The sequence below is a fragment of the Acomys minous genome, assembly GCF_964271855.1.
Source record: "Acomys minous genome assembly, chromosome: 7".
NCBI lineage: Eukaryota > Metazoa > Chordata > Mammalia > Rodentia > Muridae > Acomys > Acomys minous.
The window spans coordinates 123,274,154-123,296,863 of NC_140488.1; the positions used below are offsets into that span (position 1 = coordinate 123,274,154).

At 42.2% G+C, this 22,710-nt stretch overlaps 1 protein-coding gene across 1 annotated transcript in view; it reads right to left on the reverse strand.

Annotated features, from left to right (window-relative positions):
- The window catches only part of SMS (spermine synthase), a 52,640-nt gene that overhangs the window by 27,475 nt on the left and 2,455 nt on the right, over positions 1-22,710 (reverse strand). The window contains exons 2-3 of the mRNA XM_084791135.1: positions 3,414-3,534; positions 108-201 (exon numbers count right to left, since the gene is read on the reverse strand). Of these exons, the coding sequence (XP_084647261.1) occupies positions 108-201; positions 3,414-3,534 (215 nt within the window). The remainder of the gene's footprint in view (positions 1-107; positions 202-3,413; positions 3,535-22,710) is intronic.

Below are 22,710 nucleotides of genomic sequence, written 5' to 3' on the forward strand. Positions count from 1 at the left end.
ACTTGAAAGTCAACATTCATTAAGCTAAGCAAACTTGAAGAACCTTAAATCCAGGGAAATAGAATGTACAACACTTTGAAAGGGGAAAGAAAAAATGAAAAACCAACGCTGTCAGTTTCTTGTTTGCCTTGCACATCACTGTCGTAACTCTGAAGGTCCAGCAACACCAGTCCGTGGGGATAAATTCTCAAATTGGCAAAGCTATAAAAGAAAGTAGTTTTACTGTTAAAAAATATTATGAGAGAACTTCAAAGAGAAGAGAGGCAGCCCATATGAAGACTAAAACACAGTTCTTTTTTTTTCCTTCAGTGACAGAGCTTTCTTTTCATTTCCAATTTGGAGGCGAGAGCTTGGACATGGTCACTGGTGGAAGATTTAGAAGGCAGGGCCAAACACTAAGGTTTTTGTGGGGTTTTTTTTGGGGGGGGTTGTTGTTTTTTTTTTTAAGACAGGGTTTCTCTGTGTAGCCTTGGCTGTCCTGCGCTCGCTTTGTAGACCAGGCTGGCCTCCAGCTCATAGCAATCTGCCTGCCTCTGCCTCCCAAGTGCTGGGATTAAAGGCGTGAGCCACCACGCCCGGCTAACACTAAGGTTTTTAATACTACTTCTTAGGCCCTGAAATTAATCAAGTCTATGACTGATTCATATTACCTAGGGCTATAAAAGAATTCACAGTCCGACTTTGTGCATGTGTATGAGGGCTATGCATAGGCCAAGAGCACCAGTCCAGCTCCCAATCACTGAAATTATGAGCACATGCCACTCTACTTTGATACATGTGTTCTGAGGGGAAACACAAATCTTCATAAAGCAAACACTTTACCATGTGGGCTATTTCCTCCGCCCCTTCGGGCAATATAATTTTTAGTTTTGGTTTTCCTGAGCATGAGGCTTATCATGGACTGTGGTTGATATACCCAGGGTCTTATTTTGTTTTTTTTTTTAATTTGTTTGTTTTTGGTTTTTTCGAGACAGGGTTTCTCTGTGTAGCCTTGGCTGCCCTAGACTTGCTTTGTAGATCAGGCTGGTCTCAAACTCAGAGATCCGCCTGCATCTGCCACCCGATAAAGGCGTGCGCCACCATGCCTGGCTTTATATACCGAGTGTCACTCCATCAAAAACAAAACAAAACAAAAAAAACTGATTTTTCCTTCTCCTGGCAGGTATTAATTACAAATAGCTTTTTGGCTAGCTAGGGCTGAGACTTTGTACCCAATTACCATTCTCCCAGGGCTGGAATTTTGTCTGGCTTGAACTTCTGGCACTTGATTTTTAAAGGATCCCCCAGATGGTTCTGTCAAGTTTAGTTAACCAGAAGGAGGGGAAGATGGGGAAGAGCAAACTAGGCTCTCCCAACTAACACTCAATGTTCTTAAGAGAGCCCAGTCATATTGGCTGGAAGGCTAAGAAGGGTGCACATTTTGAAAGAGTTGTTTAAGTAAGAAAAGAAAGAATGTGTAACAGCAATCTTGTGTGTATGTTTAATCTAAAAATGTACCTTCCACACTGGTCTCTTTTTTTTTCCATTTGGCTTCAGGGACTCATCTGAAGGTATTATTTAGTCCTGAAACTTAGTTCTCCCATCCTCCAACACCACATGCATTCATTTTTAGTTATTTTGCTTTCAGAAGCAAGTTCTAAGCAATGCTTGTCACGCAAAAGCTCCTTTCTTGAAAAAGAATAATTTTAACTGCTCTATATACAACTGGAATTGGGGCTGGAAAGATAGCAAAACACTAAAGAGCACTGTTTGCTCTTCCAGAGGACCTGGGTTCAATTCCCAAGCACCCACATGGCAGCTCCCAGCCATCTGACCTCCTCAGGCACTACAAGCAAATGGTGCAAAAACATACATGCATGTAAAGAACCCAAACACATAAAAATAAATAACTTTTAAAAATAAAAAACTGAGGCTGCTGGTCATGGTGGCAAACACCTTTAGTCCCAGCACTGGGAGACAGAGGCAGGTGAATCGATGTGAGTGTGAGGCCAGCTTGGTCTACAAAGCAAGTCCACGACAGCCAAAGCTACACAGAGAAACCCTGTCTCAAAAAACATTAAACAAACAAACAAAAAACTGAGGCTGGTAAAGCTTGGCTGCAGAGGCTCTTAGGAGGTGGCTAAGATGAGGCCTTTTTCACTTCTGGGTGAAGGAGCCCATTAAACAGCAGTATTTGATGACGAAGAATGGACCATGGCAAGAACAGAGTGAGGTGACAGTAAGAGAGAGGGGCTGAGATGTTGGGATGGAGGACAGCTAAGGGTCCTCTGTTTCTGGGAGCCTCTTAGGTAACTAAAGCAGAGCATGGGAGAGAGACGAAGACTGGTTATTCTGGTGAATTTAGGACATTCTTAAGAAAGAAGTTAACACTTTACATGTATCTGAGTCAACTGCTAACCACACACATGAAGGTTGGGTAAATAGGCAGAATCCCTATCTTTGAAAGACAACCTCCCATCCTCCCACCCCTAGTTAGTTCTCTCTTCTGCTTTCTTGTGACACATATTCTATTACCCCATGTCCCACCTCCTTTACAATATCTATCTCCTTTCTCATGTTTCATGACTGACAAATAGAAATACACACATGTCTGTAATTTTAAATGGTGTGTGTGTGAGCGCGCGCGCACTTGGGAGGGGGCGGAAATCTATTAACTAACTCCAGATCATTTCCTGTCAATGTCAGATTGATTCTGTTGCCAGGGGTCTTGTTTTTTCATAGACACACAGAATAATGACTAGGACTTTAAAAAATATATAGATACTGAGTAGGGCATGGTAGTGCACACCTTTAATCTCAGCATTCAGAGGCAGATGAATCTCTATGAGTTCGAGGCCAGCATGGTATACAGAGTGAGTTCCAGGATAGCCAGGGCTGTTACACAAAGAAACCCTGTCTCAGGGGAAAAAAGGAAAAGAAAAGGAAGAAAAAAAGAAATAGATTTCCAGGTCCAGTTGCCTTCCACTGGGGGGGGGGGGGGAGATGAATTTTGTGAAAGCACTAAATTCCATGAATTCTAACCTATTCTAAAAGATGCCAAAGGGCAAAAAAGCCAAGCATGCAGAAGGCTCTGGGTTCCATCCCTAATAGCACATAAATGAAGCATGTGCCACCATGCCTGTCATCTCAGCACTCATGAACTCAAGGTCATCCTGGGGCTAGTGAATAAGCTACCCTGGGCTATAATACCTTGTCAAAAAAAAAGAGCTATGGTGGCACACATCTTTTATGCCAGCACTCATAGGGGAGAGGAGGCAGAGGCAGGTGGATGTCTGTGAGTTCAAGGCCAGCCTGATCTGCAAAGCCAAGGCTACACAGAGAAACCCAGTCTTGAAGAAAAAGAAAAAGAAAGCCTTGGATATCATCCTTAGACCCAATTTTGTTTCTATGTAAAGTCCATGAGATCATCTTACCTGCCATTTTTGTTCGTGTAGGTTGCTAAATAGCCATGGTCCTGCCAGGTGTGCACTGACTCTGTCATCCCCTGCTCCTGAAAAATGGACTGAAGGCCTTTCAGAATGGTCTCACCATCAGCTGGAACGGAAATAGGGGAAGGTGATTAGGAAAAAGAAATGCAGAAGAAAAGCTAAGGGTTGAGATATAGAGTTCACTAGTATAGATCACTTGCCTCTAACATAGCTTGGGACCTAGGTTTCATCCTCAGTACCATAAAAATTAAAATTAAAAAAAAAATAAAAAGGCTAACGTGACATGATTTGATAACTAAACCTTATAAGAAAGTCTAAATACCCTCCACCCTGTATGGAAAAGCTAAAATGATCACCTGCCTACCCAACAAGGCAAAGACACAGGGAAATAAGAATTCAACAAAACTAGACATTTCCAAAGAATGAGATTCCATTTTATGCTAAATAAATTAATGGGAACACATACTCCTAGCAAGGGGATGCATACAGATTGTTTGTGAGTCTTGTTAATTACAGGAATTTTTGTTTTATTGTCTAGATGTTTACAAAAGGAAAGCTGTTCCAGGGCGGTGGTGGCACATGCCTTTAATCCCAGCACTCTGGTAGGCAGAGGCGGGAGGATTGCTGAGTTTGAGACCAGCATGGCCAAAGTGAGTCCAGGACAGGCAAGGCTACACAGAGAAACCCTGTCTCAAAAAAAGAAAGAAAGAAAGAAAAGAAAAGAAAAATAAGGAAAAAAGAGCAAAATTTAGTTTATCCTTCTGCAATTATATCTTCAAAGGAGCCATTCCCTGATAAGGGTAAATGAAAGATGTACTCTTTTCCTTGGAAAAGTCTTTCCAGATGTAATTCAATTGCACATCACTAGATAAGAGCATATAGACTAAGTGGACCTTAAACCCAGTAACAAGTGTCCTTTTAAGAGACAAAAGACAAAGGGAGAAAGAAGGGCTTAGTGACCTGATAGCCAAGCTGAAAGAACTGAGGTTACCTCCTAGACAAAGCCTCATACACAGAGAAAGGAAAGGCAACAGAATCTGTGCCATAGACCCATCCCAACAAAGCATCTGGGAATACAAGCAGCAGCCCAAATGAATCATTGAGTCCTCTTCCTAGCAGAACCATGCCTTTGCCAAACCCATTTGGCAGAAAATAATCCAGCTCGCTTTGCTATTCTGAAACCAGTTTTAGGAAACTAAACTGAAGGCTTGAATCATATCTCCAGAACTACAGCATCTAAGACAACCTACCTCCCTAAAAAGCCATTTCTGGGGGCTAGAGAGATGGTTAAGTGGTTAAAAGCACAGGACCTGAGTTTGATTCCCAGTACCCGAATGGTAGCTCACAACCATCTGTAACTCAAGTTCCAGATGGAACCTGACTCTTCTGGCCCCAATGGGCACTGCACGCACCATGCTACACAGACATGCAGTCAAAACCCCCATACACATAAAAAAAATATAAAAAGGAAAAAAGTATTTGATTTGCAAAGGTGATCACATGATCTAAACTTGTTGAGTTCAGGTTTTATTTGACACTGTAGCCTGATGGATCAGTCCACTGTGCAGGTGGCTAAGGTAAGCCCAGAGCAGGAAGGAAAAGAACACTGTGACCAACAGAAGCTACCCTAAATGTGAAAGCCACAATGTCATTACTCACTTTTCCAGGTGGTTTTTGTTTTGAGGGTTTATAAAAGAAAAAAAAAAATCACCCTTGGTAAATGACCTCAAAACTGTGTTCTTGTTGGCATGCTACAAAAACAACACAACGGGTCAGGTGGTGGTGCACACCCTTAATCCCAGCACTCGGGAGGCAGGTGGATCACTGTGAGCTGGAGACCAGCCTGGTTTACAAAGCGAGTCCAGGACAGCCAAGGCTACACAGAGAGACCCTGTCTCGGGAAAAAAAATGTTGCAATGGCTTATACTATAACCCTTGAATTATTACTAAGAATTTTCCCAAGGCTCCAAAACACAATGACCGTTCGCAGGGTAAAATGTGTCCTTTGTCTAATGAACAAGCAATGCCCACATTTCCAAGCTGCTACCTGCTTTGTTTACTTGACAATAACTTACAATGAATCACATGGTCCACATATACCACCACTACCGAAAAAAAAGGGGGGGGATAGGAATGAAGGAAAGAAAAGGAATAGAGGCCTAAATGTCTGGAGAGAGCTCAGTTGATAAAGTGGTTGCTATACAAGAATGACGGTGATGATTAGAACCCGTTGAAAACTAGAAGTTGGGCATGGTGGAACACACTTTAATCCCAGTGCTGGGGAGATAAAGATAGAGCTGGGCAGATCCCTGGGACTCTCACTAGTCAGCCAGCCTAACCTGAGCCCCAGGCCAGTGAGAGATTCTGGTAGACACAAAGAAAGAAAGGAATAAGGGGAAAATGGGAAGGAGGGAAGAATGGGAGGATACAAGGGATGGGATAACCATTGAGATGTAACAAGAATAAATTAATTTTTAAGAAAAGATTAAAAAAAGAAAGAAAGAAAGAAAGGTAGACAGAAACCGAGGAATGACATTCAATGTAAGGGTGTCCTCTGGCCTTCAAGCATATATGCATGGGGGGGGGGCAGGGGCATGCTAACTGGCATCTCTCCCTCAGGGATCCATTTACCGAGCTCTTTTTGAGAACATCCTCCTCTGACTCTGGCTCCAGATGGCTAAAGGCCAAACCTGTCTATGCTGCTGGACTCCGCCTTCTGGGCAACTGTTCACACAGTTCCGATCTGAAATCACAATAAGGCTCATGATGCCTCTTCTACTTACATAGGATGAGGCTCTGTAATCTCAAAGTCTAAAATACAAATTCCTCCAAAATGGGACAGTTTTCAAGCACTGATACTAACACTAACAAGCAGATGTTTCAGCATCTGACCTCAGGTTGACAAGTCAGTCAAACCTCAAATGTACTCAAAATATTTTCTGAAAATATTGTGCTAAACTCACACTGTGTATAAATTGTATAGAAACACAAATAATAGCTATAGGACCGTATATAAATGCTGTATTTAAATTTAAACCTGAAGTGTGGTGGCACTCAGGAGGCGTGGCAGGCAGACCTCTTGTGAGTTCGAAGCCAACCTGGTCTACAAAGAGAGTTCCAGGACAGCCAGGGCTATTACAGAGAAACCCTGTCTCAAAAAATAAATAAATAAATAAACAAACAAACAAACTTAAACTTGCATCCCATACCAAATATGTAAATTTAAATATTCAAAAAATTAAAAACACTTACTATATAATCTGGAGCACTTCTGAACTCAAATATTTCTCATAAGGGATACTTTACCTGTACATTGGCTGCTTAAGATGTCTTCAAAATAGTCTCCTACCAGTTTTTTCCTACAAACCTCCAACACAGCCTGTGCTCCACCCCAGGCTGGGACATATCTCACTTAAAGACCTAACTTCCTCAACCATAAAATAGATCAGCTGCTTGTGCTGCCATAGGGTAAGCAGGAGGTTAGCTGTAAACCTTAGGAAGCCTAAGGAGACAAATTGACTAAAACCCCAAGATGCTGATAAAGCCAGGAAACACGCCATGCAGTGGTGACACACACCTTTAATCCCAGCACTTGGGAGGCAGAGGCAGGCAGATCGCTGTGAGTTCAGGACCAGCCTGGTCTACAAAGCGAGTCCAGGACAGCCAAGGCTACAAAGGGAAACTGTCTTGAAAAACAACAACAAAAAAAGACAGGAAACCATGCCTTCAGTTACAGTCCTGGTCCTTCTTCATCTTTTAGGGCCAAAATCCATGTTATCACACTTGAGTATATTAGATGCTGCCCTAGGGAGTTTGGAAATTCTAACACATGGTGGGGAGAAGCTAATTCCACCACTTGGGACTTTTATGACTGGCTTTCAACTTTTCAACTTCAAAAACTACTCTTAGGGAAACTATGGCCACTGACACACTGAATGGCGTGAGAAATTTCTAAAGGTGTAAAACCCCAATTGTGTCTTGTGAACAGATGCCGTCTTTCATACAGAGGCATGGGACTCCCCAGCCAACTCAGCCCATGGACAGTCTTAAAAGTCTCCTCTGTAAGTGGAAGGAATTGGAACTGGAACTTTTTTTTTTTTGTCTGCACTGGTTTTGGCTCTTACATTCACATGGCATCTGGCTTCTGAAGTGGGAGGGGGTGTGAAATTCTATTCTGGTCCAACATATTTTTAATTATGAAGCCTGGGAATTCCACACTGCATCACTAATACCCCACCCAAAACTGCATGCCCAACACAGGGCTCAAGCCACTTAAGCTTCGTGAGATGTTTAACCATTTTCATCACCACAGGTTGAATGATGAGCCAGGAAACAGAAAGCCACCCCAACAGCAACTGCAGGCTAGGCCACTCCAAAGGCCTTATCTTGGTATTTTGAAAGCCCTGTACCTTTATAATAAGCACTCTGTAGCCACCTCTGAAGGGGAACTACCAACACACAGGAAGTCCTTTTACCTAAACCCGAGACTCACGTTAGCGAGTTTTCAGAACTGAAAAACGTAGGCTTCAGCCATGCAGTTTCCTTCCCATAAACCAACTTTGGAGTTCTTCTTGATAGACCTATAAACTCAAAAGAGGAAGCAAGGGTACCAGAATACAATCCACTTTGAAGTCATTTAGCTTCCTTAAAATCCATTTGAGGAGTTGGTGATGGTGACCGTTCAACTGCAGGCACTGGTTCATGTATTATATGTGAGCTGTGTCAAGTCCAAAAAAAATGTGTCTTCAGGAACTACAGACATCACTGACACAATTCCTTTTGTAAAAGACTATATAGCACCACATGTGCATTTATATTTTTTGTCTGTGTATGTGTATACAACATGCATGCAGGTACCTGAGGAGGCCAGAAGAGGGCATCAGATCCCCCAGAGCCAGAGTTACACGAAGTTGTGGGCCATCACCCATCCAACAGGAGTGATGGAAACTGTACTGGAGTTCTCTGGAAGAACAGCAAGGGCCAAGCCATCTCTCCAGTCCCTTGTTTTTATTTCCCTTATGCTTTGTTGTTGTTGTTTTTTGTTTGTTTGTTTTGTTGGTTGGTTTGGTTTGGTTTTTCGAGACAGAGTTTCTCTGTAGACCATACTGTCCTCAAATTCACAGCAATCAGCCTGCCTCTGCCTCCCAACTGGTGGAATTAAAGGTGTGTGCCACCACGCCCAACATTTCCCTTGTTTTTTGTTTTCAGACTGTGTGGCTTTGTTAGTCAGGCTGACTACAAACTCCTAAACTGAAGTGAACCCCCTGCCTCACCCTCCATAGCACCTGAAACCAAAGGTGCATGTCACTATGTATGTGGAAATGTGTGTGTGTGTGTGTGTGTGTGTGTGTGTGTGTGTGTGTGTGTGTGTTAACAAGTGTGTATATGTGCACACATTTTAAAAGTGTCATAGTAAGGAATTCTAAATTTTTTTAAATTTTTTATTTAAATTTTCTAACTTTTTAACTTCAAAAAGATTCTGCCTTTTCTCAACACATTCAGAAGCCCAATAAATCTTCTGGGATTAGCCAGGCATGGTGGCGCACGCCTTTAATCCCAGCACTCAGGAGGCAGAGGCAGGTGGATCGCTGTGAGTTCTAGGCCAGCCTGGTCTACAAAGTGAGTCCTGGACAGCCAAGGCTACACAGAGAAACCCTGTCTCAAAAAACAAAAACAAAAAATCTTCTGGGATTAAAGTGATGGTCAAAACAGGTGGTTCCTGGGCCATTCAACCTTTGACAACTTGGTTTTGTATTTCCAAACCCAGTCTCTCTTTTTAACAACAGCTGCCTGACAATTAATCACCCCAAACAAGAGCAGATGTGAATGTTTGGTGCAATGTGACTCATAATAGCTGCAAAGCAAAAACAATTGAAATGCCTATCAAGTCATCAATGGATAAGCAAAATGTGTTATATCCATACTGTGGGCTGTTTCTCAGGCATAAGTGGAACAAAGCACGGGTACACGTTACATTCAACATACACGAATCTCAAAAACATATTAAATGAAAGAAGCTACATACAAAGGACTACAGAACATATAATTCTATTTACATGCTGTGGTCATAAATGCTCACTCCAAAAATCACAAAGCATATTAGCAGCTGCCAGGGCCTGGAAGGAATAAAGGAGTCAGAAGGAACTGAGATAAATGCTAAGGAGGTTAACATGGCTTATTTCTGAGGCAATGAAAACATTCTAAAACTGACCATGGTGATGGCCACAGAACTCTTTGAATATTATATTGAAAACTATCATATAACCAGGGAATCATATATCAAGTTACAGCTGGAGATTAGATGGGCGCAAAGAAATCTGATCCCAGGAATTCCAACAGGCTAAGCTTGGCCCGTAAGGCCTTACTGTTCTATTAATGTAAAGTAACTGTGGAGTTAAGTCAATGGTTCTTCTCAGCCTTAAAGGGGCATGGGATAGGTTAAGTAGACAGATACGCCTTAGTGATTACCATATCTTCGAAGAAACAAGCAGGAGTCTGACCTAAAGCAAAAAAGGCAGGACACAAAATGAAGACAGTCATAGGGGAGGGGAATAAGGAGAAAATGGGAGGGAGGGAAGAATGGGAGGATACAGGGATGGGATAACCATTGAGATGTAACAAGAATAAATTAATAAAAAATTTTTTAAAAAAAACAAAAACAAAATGAAGACAGAGGTGCTAAGCCTTAATCTTGGTTTTTGCTATCCTTTGGGCCCAAATGGGCAATACCTTTAAGAAAATACAGTTTCTGGGCCGGAGAGATAGATAGCGCTGTGGTTAATAGCAGTTGCTGATGCTCTTCCAGAGGACCTTGGCTCAGTTCCCAGCACCCACATCAAGCAACTCACTACCACCTATATACTTATATAATTCTAGCTCCAAGGGATTCCTATGCCTCTTTCTGGTCACCTCAGGAAGTCAACTATGCAGTGATGCACACATAAACTTAAAATTCAAAAACCTTTTAATCATAACTTAATAAAGAGGTCGCCAGATGTACTGGCATACGCCTTTAATCCTAGCACTCGGGAGGCAGAGGCAGGCGGATTGCTGTGAGTTTGAGGCCAGCCTGGTATACAAAGCGAGTCCAAAAGACAGCCAAGGCTAATACAGAGAGACCTTGTCTGGAAAAACAAACAAACAAACAAAACAAAACAAAATAAAGAGGTCAGTCAGAATAAACTCAAAGACATGTGCTGACCCTTCCTATTCCTGTTTACTCAGAGATAAAGAAACACAAGTCCCCAGTAGGCTCAGGCACTGCTGCAAGAGACCAGGTAATGGGCCTACAGGATAGGTAGGGAGTCTCATCCCAGTAAATGTATAGACAGCACTGTGTCAGATTCTGGGGACAGTGTGAGGGATGACAGAGCTGTTCCTGGGCAGCTGTCCTGCTGCCAACGCGCTGACACAGTCTTAGGCTACTGTTCAATCACAGAGAAGGATGGCTGTAAAAGGCAGAGCAGGACAATGAGGTTAGCAATTTTAGGCCAGGCTTGTTTCAGATCATGGTTTCTGATGTTCATAAAGAGCAACAAAACCCAGAAAACTTCACTACAGAAAGAAAGAAGAAAGGAAAGAAAAAGACCAACTTAAGTTAGATTAACAGCCCTGCAACACCAGCACAGATATATAAATAACACCCAGACTCCTTTCATACAAAAGCAGGCATTAAGGAAAGCCAGATGGAAATGTTTATGAAGTACCAGCCACAATCACTATTTCTTAAAATTCACAACACATCAAGTTATAATGAAAATGTGTGGCTAATTTCCCTGCCTTGCTGTCCCATTCCCATTGCAACAGAAAGTAGTTAAAGGGACATTTCCAAGGACACATAGAACCAGCTCCTATTATTCTCCCATAACATACCTATCCTAGAAGGTGGGCAGATGCAGTGTTTTGCTTAAAAATCATTCATACCAATCTGTACTCTGTAAGTCAGTCTCCCTGGTAAATGGAAATGGAGCTTATAATAATATAATTTGGCATACAATTTGTAAAACTGGAAATATAAAAATGGAGACAGGCCCAAGTCTTGTTTTATCTTCACAGCCTATGCTCATATGGAAAGCAAACCACAATTCTTTCTTCTAATCGAACCTGAGACAATCTAACCAAGGTAGAAAAATAATGCACAGCAGGCTAGTAAGATGGCTCGGTGAGTAAAGGTGCTTGCTGCCAAGCCAGATGGAACTGGGTTTGATAGCCAGAACCTACATGTTAGGAAAGAACCCACTCCTGTAAGTTGCCGTCTGACCTCCACATACTCACTGTGGCTCAGGGACCATACCATCCATGGCGTCATAGAACAGGAACCATGGCACCAGTATGCATGCATGTACATGTGTGTATACATACACACACACACACACACACACACACACACACACACACACACAGAGTAAATTTAAATTTTTTAATTACTTTATTTTTAAGTAATTTATTTTTAGATTATAATGTTTTTATTTATGTCAGAGAGAGACAACACAGAGACTGCAGAGGTCAGAAGACAATGTCTGGGAATTAACTGTTTCTCTCCTACCATGTAGGTAGGAGATCTGGAAGTTAGATCTGGAAGTTAGGTGTCAGTCTCAGTGGCAAGTGTCTTTACCTGATGACCCATCTCTCATCTGCCCTTTCTTTGGAGTTTTCATACTATAGGTTATGTTTTCTTTAGTTGTAGGGCTGTGAAGATATTGCTCATTTTGGCTTACAGAGACTGAAGCACCAACCAAAGAGCATGCATGCATGGACTGGACTGGGCCCATGACACATATGTTAACTGATGGGCAGCTTGGTCTTCATGTGGGTCCCCTAGCAAGTGGAGGGGGGCTGTATGTGACATTGACTTTGATGCCTGCTTTTGGACCACTTTCCCCTTAACTGGGCTACCTTGGCTGGCCTCAGTAGAAGAGGATATGCTTAGTCCAGATGGGAGAGTCAATGTGCCAGGGTAGGTTTATAAGGGGGCGGGGCCTCACTTTTTCTAAGAAGGGAAAGGGGAAAAGAAGAGGGTGGGGCCAGGAGAAGGGAGGGGACTGCTATGGGGATGTAAAATAAATTTTGGCAGTCCATGATGTTGAAATTGGTCGATTTCTTTTTTTGTTTTTTGGGCAGGTTTGGTTTGGTTTGGTTTAGTTTAGTTTTTTGAGACAGGGTCTCTCTGTGTTATCCTTGGCTGTCCTGGACTCGATTTATAGACCAGGCTGGCCTCCAACACTCAGCAATCTGCCTGCCTTTGCCTCCCAAGTGCTGGGATTAAAGGTGTGCGCCACCACGCCCGGCTTTTGTTTGGTTTGGTTTGGTTTTTTTCAGACAGGGTCTCCCTGTGTGCCCCGTGCTGTCCTCCAACTCACTCTGTATACCAGGCTGGCCTTGAACTCAGAGATCTGCCTGCCTCTGCCTCCCGAGTGCAGGGATTAAATGCAGGCCTGCACCACCATGCTCAGCTCAGCCCATTTCTTTTGTAAGCTGTCAAATGTGTGTGTGTGTGTGTGTGTGTGTGTGTGTGTGTGTGTGTGGTTGTTTGTACTAGTCCCCTATCTTTCTAGTGCCTATGGGGTCTATAATTGTAGCCCAGTTTTTGTTTGTTGGTTTGTTTGCATCTTCCATTGGCATTCTGACTTTCTTTTTTTCTTTGCCAGGTTTGCTGGTTTGTCATTACCCTGATTTTTTTTTTTTAATGAAACAATTTTTTTCTGATTACCTCCCACCCTATAGGTTTGTTGTTTTGGGGGTTTTGTTTGTTTGTTTGTTTTCTTAAAGTGTGAGTGAGATTGAATTTCAAACTTTAAAATAGAGACTGTTCCCCCTAAATATTCTCTATCATAGGATGTTTTTAATTAGTTGCCAGTGTTACTTCTATACAATCCAAAAAAAGCAGGCATCTTAGATAGGCGATTAACAGTTTTTACAGCATTTAATTAATGAGTTGCTGACTTTACTGCATTAAATAGTGGGTAATGTTATTTGAGGCTTAAGTTCTAAAAAGTCATTTCTAGAAATTCTGATTGTCACCGGGTGTGGTGGCTCACGCCTTTAATCCCAGCACTTGGGAGGCAGAGGCAGGTAGATCAACCTGAGTTCGAGACCAGGCTGATCTACAAAGGGAGTCCAAAGGCTACACAGAGAAACTCTGTCTCAAAAAAATCAAAGAAAGAAAGAAAGAAAGAAAGAAAGAAAGAAAGAAAGAAAGAAAGAAATTCAGATAGTCAAATTAGAGCTAAATGTCTTTGTTAATTGAGACTTTAAAGCTAGAAAATACCTTAGACCCAGGCGTCAGCAAATAAAGTTCCTTGGGCCAAATCCTGCTTAGCTGCCCTGGTGTAATCTAACCCTCCAGCTAAATTGTAAATTATGGGTAAAGGCACTTTGAGAATCTGGGACTTAAGGCCTAACTGGCCTGCAACACCTGAACATTGGACCTTTATGGAAAGTGTTTCCGTATTCCTCTGCCTTTAGGTCACGGAAAGACAGTAAGGTTGATTGTCTGCTTCTGAGTCATCTGGAAAATTTCTTTAGGACAGGTTCCCAGGCCCCTCACATTGCCCTTTTCCCATCTGGAATTTGTCATAGCATATGGCTCTGTTTATATTTAGATCGGTTTGACTCTAATCTTTGTCTTCTATCTCTCTACTATTCTCCCGTGGCATTTGTCTTTCTCTCACCTTCTAGGCTCTGAAGAAGCCACTTGGAGGTCCACTGTGAAAGGCCTCATCCAAATGTGAATTTTGCAAACAGTTGTGTGTGGGAGGCTTCTGGAGGGACAATTCCAAAAAGTGATTTTTACCATCACTAAGTATATAATGTTTGAACTGTTTAATCCCTTTGAATGCTATTTCACTGTTGATTCACAGTCTAGTACATACTCAGAACTGTTCATGGAAATCCAAATAGCAATATTAGGGACCTGACTTGTAAGGGATTCTGTCTACTTAACGGTAGTGGGTACAGGCCAGGGAGTCAGTACACGTCTTTAATCCCAACATCATGTGGGAGGCAGAGGCAAGCTGATCTCTTTGAGTTCAAAGGCTAGTTTGGTCTACAAAGAGTTTTTTTGTTTGTTTTGTTTGGTTTTTGGTTTTTCAAGACAGGGTTTCTCTGTGTAGCCTTGGCTGTCCTGGACTAACTTTGCAGACCAGGCTGGCCTCGAACTCACAGCTATCCGCCTGCCTCTGCCTCCAGAGTGCTGGGATTAAAGGCGTGCATAGTGAGATTTTATCAACATTCCTTTTCCTCTTCCTCCTCCTAATAGTAGTAGTAATAGTAATAATAGTAGTAGTATAATAGTAATAGTAATGTTTTTTAGGTTTTTCATGACAGGATTTCTCTGTATAACAGCTTTGGCTGTCCTGGACCCCCTTTGTAGACCAGGCTGGCCTCCAACTCACAGACTCTGGCCTGCCTCTGCCTCCTGTGTGCTGGGATTAAAGGCTTATGCCATCATACCCAGCCCCTAGTAATGATAATCTCAGTGGATAAACTAGTCATGGTGTTGGTAAAGGTCTTAGAAAGGATTTCTAGTAGTAGCAATCTCCTATTTCCTGTCTTCTGGTACTGAACCAAAGCCCTTGTGCATGCTGTGCAAATGCTCTGTCACTGAATTATGTCCCTAGCTTTGCGGGGGGGGGGGCTATTTATTTTAAGACAAATTACTCCTCCTGCCTCAACCTGCTAAGAATCTGGGATTACAAATATACACCAGGAGGCCTAGCTAATCCAAACTTTTTTTTTCTTGTGCTCTCTTTTTGGATGGATCTAAAGGAAATTATTACTACTCTCCTACTCCTTGGGCCAGCCTGAGATGGGGCCCAATGCTTTTGTGAGAGGAAGTGGTAGCTGCAGACCTTTATACCTCACAAACAATATACCAATGTTGTCATAAAGGGAAGGGGTGGCTATTTGACTTGGGCCAGATGTTTTCTTTTAATGTTCTCTTCTGCTTTGGTTCTTTTCATAGCTGTAACCTGAGTTTACTCTTTCCCTCTTCTGCACGTATGCTACTGAAGCTGATGTATCACAGAATGACTTGTGGTGTTTGAATGGGTCCCTTCCTAAAGGAATCAGATGGCTTACTCAGTGTTTAATAGAGTAGTTCTCAAACTGTGTAGGTCGCAAACCCTTTGAGGGAAGAATGATTCTTTCACAGGGGTAACCTAAAACCAGCAGAAAACACAGATATTACAAACACAAAATTACAGTTATAAAGTAGCATTGACAATAATCTTATGGGGCTGAAGAGAGGGCTCAGCAGTTAGGGGCACCCACCGCTCTTCCAGAGGACCTGAGATCAAATCCCAGCACCTATATGGCAGCTCACAGCTGTCTATAACTCAAAGATCTGACACCCTCAAACAGACATATAGGCAAAACACGAATGCACATAAAAGATAAATAAAAATTTATTTAAAAAAGAAAGAAAATAATCTTATGGTTGGGATGACCACAACATGAAGAACTGTATTAAAGGGTCACTGCATTAGGAAGGTTGTGAGCCATTGTTCTAGGAGTTCTAGACTAGCCTAGTCTATGTAGTGAGTTCTGAAGCAGCCAGGACTATCTAATGAGGCACTTCCTCAAAAACAAAGAAAGAAGATAAATCTAGAAACGACTACTTTAGCAGTTCCTTTTTCTGCAACTTCTTCGATCCATACTCTTTATTTAACGAAAAACAAATCATGCCGGTGGTGGCGTGTACCTTTAATCCCACCACTTGGGAGGCAGAGGCTGGTGGATTGCTGTAAGTTTGAGGCCAGCCTGGTCTACAAAGCAACTCTAGGACAGCCAAGGCTACACAGAGAAATCCTGTCTTGAAAAACCAAAAAATTAAATAATAAAAAATTGTTAAACTGCCCAGCTAAGCCAGCACAGGGAATCTAGAAAAGCTATTAGTTCCTACTAACTCCTTTGAGTTTGAGGCTTAAGGACATCAATGCATTTGATTACTATTATTGCTACTTCCTCAATGACTTCTCCAAGACAGATGACTATCATTTTTTAAATGAAATCCAGGCCCATCACACACCATAGGGCAGCAGAATTGTTTTCCTGAGGTCTGGAAAAGTGCCTAGTTGTTAAGGGTTTAAAAGAGTATTTGTGTATGGTTTACATACTTGATTTGCAGATTCAATTGAGGAGGTTTCTTCATCTCTCAAAAGAACCAAGCTTGTAATTAAACGACCATGAAATGGTGGTTGGAGCCGCAAGGCTCACCAGCAGGTTTGGGTTACAATTGTAATAAAATGGTGGATGGAACACTCAGGATAATTATTGACTCAAAAAAATAAACTCACTAATAGCCATATTAGACAAATTTTTAGACACACAACCACAAGATAATATTTTATTAAGGAAGCCTTGCCATGGAGCCCAGGCTTGACATGAACTTGGAATCCTATGTCAATATCTCTACTATCTGAAGATCACAGGTGTGTACCACCACGCCCTTGCAAATGTCCAGTAATTTAATAAATTCTTAGGTACAGGGTTAGTATAAACAGGTTAGGGGGGTTGCAATTTAATTAAAGATCGGCACCACTAATCTTTAAGATACGAAATTCAAAAACAAAAATACCAAGGATCAAAGCTATTAAAGGCCTCAGGGCTGTAGCTTCAACTCCCAAGGAAGGAGCTGCCAATTAAAATATATCCGATTTAATTGTATGCAGAGGAGATGAGAAGATTTCAAACTGGTAATTCCTCCAACGCAAAAACCAAACTGGCTTTCTTTCCTGAAAACAAACAAGACAAATTGCCTACCAGTTATTCAACTGGAAACTCCTCTCCTTAATGGCTTATACAGGGCTTCAGTAAGTACCCTTGAAAAAGTGCCTTTCCTCTACTGAGAGGGGAGGAGGAGGAGGCTGTTAGTGCCTTGGTTATATGTTTTCAACAGCAGCTGCCCCTTCCAATGCATTTAAAACAAGAGAGAAGCATCCAGTAAGAACTATAAGAGATTTCTTGACATAAGCACAAATTAATTTTACCATATGCTACCTTTATCAGCTTAAAGAAAATGAAGATCATATAAGAACTACTCTGTTAAGTCAGATGTGGTGGTGCATCCCTTTAATCCCAGCACTCCAAAGGCAGAAGAAGGCGGATCGCTGTGAGTTCAAGGCCAGCCTGGTCTACAAAGCAAATCAGGATAGCCAAGGCTACACAGAGAGACCCTGTCTTGGAAAAAAAAAGCATTATGGTTTATATACTTTAAAACTTTTTTCTGTATTGCATATCCTGATCAAATTCTTTGGGGTTTTTTGTTTTTTTTTGGGGGGGGGTGGGTTTTCGTAACAGGGTTTCTCTGTGTAGCCTTTGATGTTCTGGACTTGCTTTGGAGACCAGGCTGGCCTCGAACTCACAGCCATCTGCCTGCCTCTGCTCCCACCCCACACCACCCCAGAGCTGGGATTAAAGGTGTGCGCCACCACACCCAGCTTCTAATTCTTTGCGTGTGGGGGAGGGCGGTGTTTGAAACAGGGTTTCTCTGTAAAACAGCTCTGGCTGACCTAGACTGGCTTTGTAGACCAGGCTAGCCTCAAACTCACGGTGATCTGCCTGCCTCTGCCTCCCGAGTACTGGGATTAAAGGCATGTGCCACCACCGCCCAGCTCCAAATTCTTAATTGTAGGCCTATAAAATAAATTCCCAGCAATGAGAGATAATTTTGCCAGGAGCCATCTTGTGCATGATCAGTGCTACTAAGAATCTTCAACAAATCCAGAGGAAAGAGAAATTGATTGGAAAAAAAAAAACTTGCAACAAAGCAAACCAAATGAGCATGCCAAAGAAAGGCAGAATCTAGCCATGGACATCTTCCAAGCAGTCCATAAAACATTTCACACAATCACTTATGGTAGAAAACCTAGCAAAGTAGAATCAATGTCTTCCTCCAAAGCTGTTCAATTCTGACTCCACCCCCACCAAAGTAAATCAAAAGACTGGGGACAGGAATTGTAATAGGAGCAAGAACAGGGCTAGGAGTGGATCTTCTGAGATGATAGTAAGTTTGTTTATCCACAAGATTCTGAGGACCCAGGAATGTTTTGTAAATGAGAAAAGGAACCAAATGATCCAGCCTTTCTGCCAATAGAGACAAATGGTGAGACTGTGGCCAAACAACAGAAGCCTGAAAACAGATGAGCAGTGAATTTTGAGTGTGCTGAACAGGTGCTCTTGGTAAGACTCTGGGACAGGGCAGAAAGGGTTCTTGGGATTGCATGTGTCAAAGTATTCTGTTACAGTTGGGGGAGCACTGTCTTTTGTTTGTTTGTTGAGTTGTTTGTTTTTGTTTAGTTGGTGGTTTTTTTGTTTTGTTTTCTTGTTTTTGTTTTTTTTGTTGTTGTTGTTATTTTTGTCTGGGGGTGTTGGTTTTATTATTGTTCCCCTGTGTTTCTGTAGACACTGATGGTAGAGGCCAAAAGAAGGTGACATATCCCCAAGAATTAGAGTTACAGGTAATTATGAGCTGCCTGACTTTGGTCCTCTGAAAAAGCAGTAAGAACTATTTTTGTTCTTGTTTTGTTTTTCTTCTTTGTTTTTTGTTTTTTCACAACCACTCCCAATAACATTTAATTTTGTTAACATCAACTACTCACTCCTACCCATTATTACCAATGAAATCATATTTTCATATCTGAGATTCTACATGTTTACCAGTCCTGTTGCTAATGTTAGGCCAGGCTGGTGGTCACATCTTTAATCCCAACACTCAGGAGGTAGAAGCAGGCAAATCTCTGTAGATTTGAGGCCAGCATGGCCTACATAGTGAGTTCCAAGGCAGCCAGGACTACATGGAGAAATCTTGTCTCCAATAACCAAAAAGAGAGAGGGGTGGAGAGAAGAAGCACATATTAATTGGAGGATGGGTGCTTTGAAAATTGCAATTTAAAGCTCGGTGTGGTGGCCCACGCCTTTAATCCCAGCACTTGGGAGGCAGAGACAAGTGGATTACTGTGAGTTTGAGGCCAGCCTGGCCTATAAAGTGAGTCTAGGAGAGTCAAGGCTACACAGAGAAACCCTGTCTTGAAAGAAAAAAAAAGAAAAAGAAAAAGAAAGAGAGAGAAAGATTATGACCCCCTCCAAAAGCTCATAAATTTGAATATTTGGTACCCAGTTATTGGGACAGTTTGGGAAGAATTAGGAGCTGTAGGCAGAGGCAGGAGGATCACTGTGAGTTCGAGGACAGCCTGGTCTACAAAGTGAGTGTAGGACAGCCAAGGCTACACAAAGAAACCCTGTCTCGAAAAAACAACAACAACAAAAAACAACAGCTGGATGGTGGTATCGCACACCTTTAATCCCAGCACTCAGGAGACAGAGGCAGGTGGATCACTGTGAGTTCCAGGCCGGCCTGGTCTACAAAGTTAGTCTAGGACAGCCAAGGCTACACAGAGAAACCCTGTCTTGAAAAATCAAAAACAAAACAAAACAAAAAAGAAACTTGCAATTTAAGTAATTGGGTTAATTCATTCAATTAAAATGTTTGTTATGGGCTGGATATGTGGCTCAGTGACACAGGGGTTGCTTCACATATATAAGGCCCTGTTTAAGGCCCTTGGTGCCAGCCTTAGCACCACACTAAGAAGTGATGCAAAACCTACACCAAACCTTTTTAGCTAAGACTATTTATTAAGCAATCTTCTACTCATATTAACCAAGGTTGGTGTTGCTAAAGTAAGAAGTAAGCCTAAGTGACAGGCATCACTCTGGTTCACTACAAAAAAATATAATCAACAGTTCTAAAGACAAAACGAACCGTAACAGGTCTATTTCCAAAATCACAACCCAGCCTCATAATTGTATAAAAGAAAGCTGTGCCTGGCTCACGTATAAGCACTTATTACTCAATTAGTAGTGTTTATCCACCAGATCTGTGTCCAGGACACAGATCACAGCCTCCCAGATATACTCCATCCAAAAGACAAAAAGAGCCTTAAATAACAGTTTTCAGAGCTGGCTAGCAAGATACTACTCCAACACGCATGAAAATGAAACACCTCACTTAGCTCTACATACCCGGCACCCTGATTAGGGGCTGGGAGCAGAACAAGAAAGAATATGTCCTCCACCAGTCCCAAGATGCCCAACGACACCCATGGGACCAATTTATTCTTGTTAGCTTTGAGTTGGAAAAAAAATCTCATGTTTCCTAAACTCAATGGTCCTCAGAGTCAAGAGACTTCACTTACAGGATGAGCAAAGATGAGATCTGTTTTAGCAAAAACAATTTTCTGCGTTACTTCATCAGCCAGAACATTAAACATTACCACCCTAAATCAGTGGCTGGGTTGCAGTTAGCTTGCATTGGTAACTACATTAGATGGTACTGAAACAATAACAATGCTAAGTAGTTTAAGTGTAATTCCACTAAAATCACATCATGGAGCTGCTCCATTAGGAAGGATTACTGACAAACGGGAGGAGGGAAAACATGCATCCAAGCTTCACAGCCATTTGACTCACCCTTGAGTCACATCCAATACTTACATGCCAAGAGTAATGCCTTTTGACTCATTATCAACAATTAAAATAAATGTTTTTAGAGACCTCACACATGGATTTCTCACCAAGCACCCCTTTATTGAAAAGGAAAGGAATTTAAAAATCCCTATGATGTAGTCAAATCATCCCATTTTCCAAATGTATCTTACTCTTTATTTAGTGACAGAACACTTTAAGAACTCCAAATCTTTAGCCAGGTGTGCTGGGATTAAAGTGTGCCACCACCACATGGCATTTTTCAAATGTTTAAATAAATATATACACCTTTCTCACTTTTGTCTAAAAATAAGAGTTTTAAAGAATAGCTGTTATCTGGGTGTGGTGGCACATGCCTTTAATCCCAGCACTTGGAAGGCAGAGGCAGGCGGGATCAACCTGAGTTCGAGGCCAGCCTGGTCTACAAAGTGAGTCCAGGACCGCCAAGGCAACACAGAGAAACCCTGTCTCAAAAAACAAAAAACAAAAACTCTAAATTTTACATACATATACACAAATCCCTGAACATACTGCGGTTTTGTTTTGGTCCCCACCCCCTCAGACAGGGTTTCTCTGTGTAGCCTCGGCTGTCCTGGACGCCCTTTGTAGACCAGGCTGGCCTTGAACTCATGTAGATCCGCCTGACTCTGCCTTCTGAGTGTTGGGATTAAAGGCCTGAGCCACCACATCCAGCTTTCTTGCCTTTTTTTTTTTTTTTTTTTGAGACAGGGTTTCTCTCTGTTTAACACCCTGGCTATCCTAAACTCACTTTGTAGACCAGGCTGGCCTCAAACTCAGAGATCCACCTGCCTCTGCCTCCTGAGTGCTGGGATTAAAGGCATGCGCCACCCACCAGGCCTAGAGCAGGTTTTTTTTTCCCCTTGAAGGTCTATCATCTCTGCTTTCTTTGGTATCATTAGATTTTTGAGACAGGGTCTCAGTCTATAGCCCAGGTTGGCCTTGAACTCATGGGAACTCTCCTGCCTCTACCTCCAAAGTACTGGGATTACAGGCATGTGCCAACATGTACCCTACTCATCATAGCTTTCTTATTTATTTGTAGTTGTTCTGAGAAAGGTTGGGCTAGACATAGATATCATATGACCCAACTCAATTGCCTCTGCATCTGCCACTGGGTACTGAGATTAAACATCTGCCAAAATGCCTGGCTTTCGTCTTTTTTATTTTAGAGCCTAAAGTGTGAGTTAAAACATTAATAGCTAGGCCAAAGCCCCGGGCATGGTGGTGCACACCGGGGAGGCAGAGGCAGGGATCGCTGGGAGTTCGAGGCCAGCCTGGTCTACAAAGTGAGTCCAGGACAGCCAAGGCTACATAGAGAAACCCTGTCTCAGAAAAAAGAAAGAAAGAAAAAGAAACGTTAATACCTAATGCTTAGCATTTTTTTTTTCTCCCAAAGCAGGTTGTCTGTGTGTATCCCTATCTGTCCTGGAACTTACTCTGTAGAACATGCTGGTTTTGGACTCACAAAGACCCACCTGCCTCTTCTGGAACTAAAGGGGTGCACCACCACACCCCAAAATAGTTCCCTCCCCCCTTTTTTTTCTTGGATTTTTCGAGACAAGGTCTCTCTGTGTGACTGTCCTCCCAAGTGCTGGGATTAAAGGCGTGTGCCACCAAGCCCGGCTTTTTTTTTTTTTTTTTTTTTTTTTTTTTTTTTGGTTTTTTGAGACAGGGTTTCTCTGTGTAACAGTTCTGGCTGCCCTGGAACTCGCTCTGTAGTCCAGGCTGGCCTGCCTCAAACTCACGGAGATCCACCGGCGCAAAAGCTGGGATTAAAGGC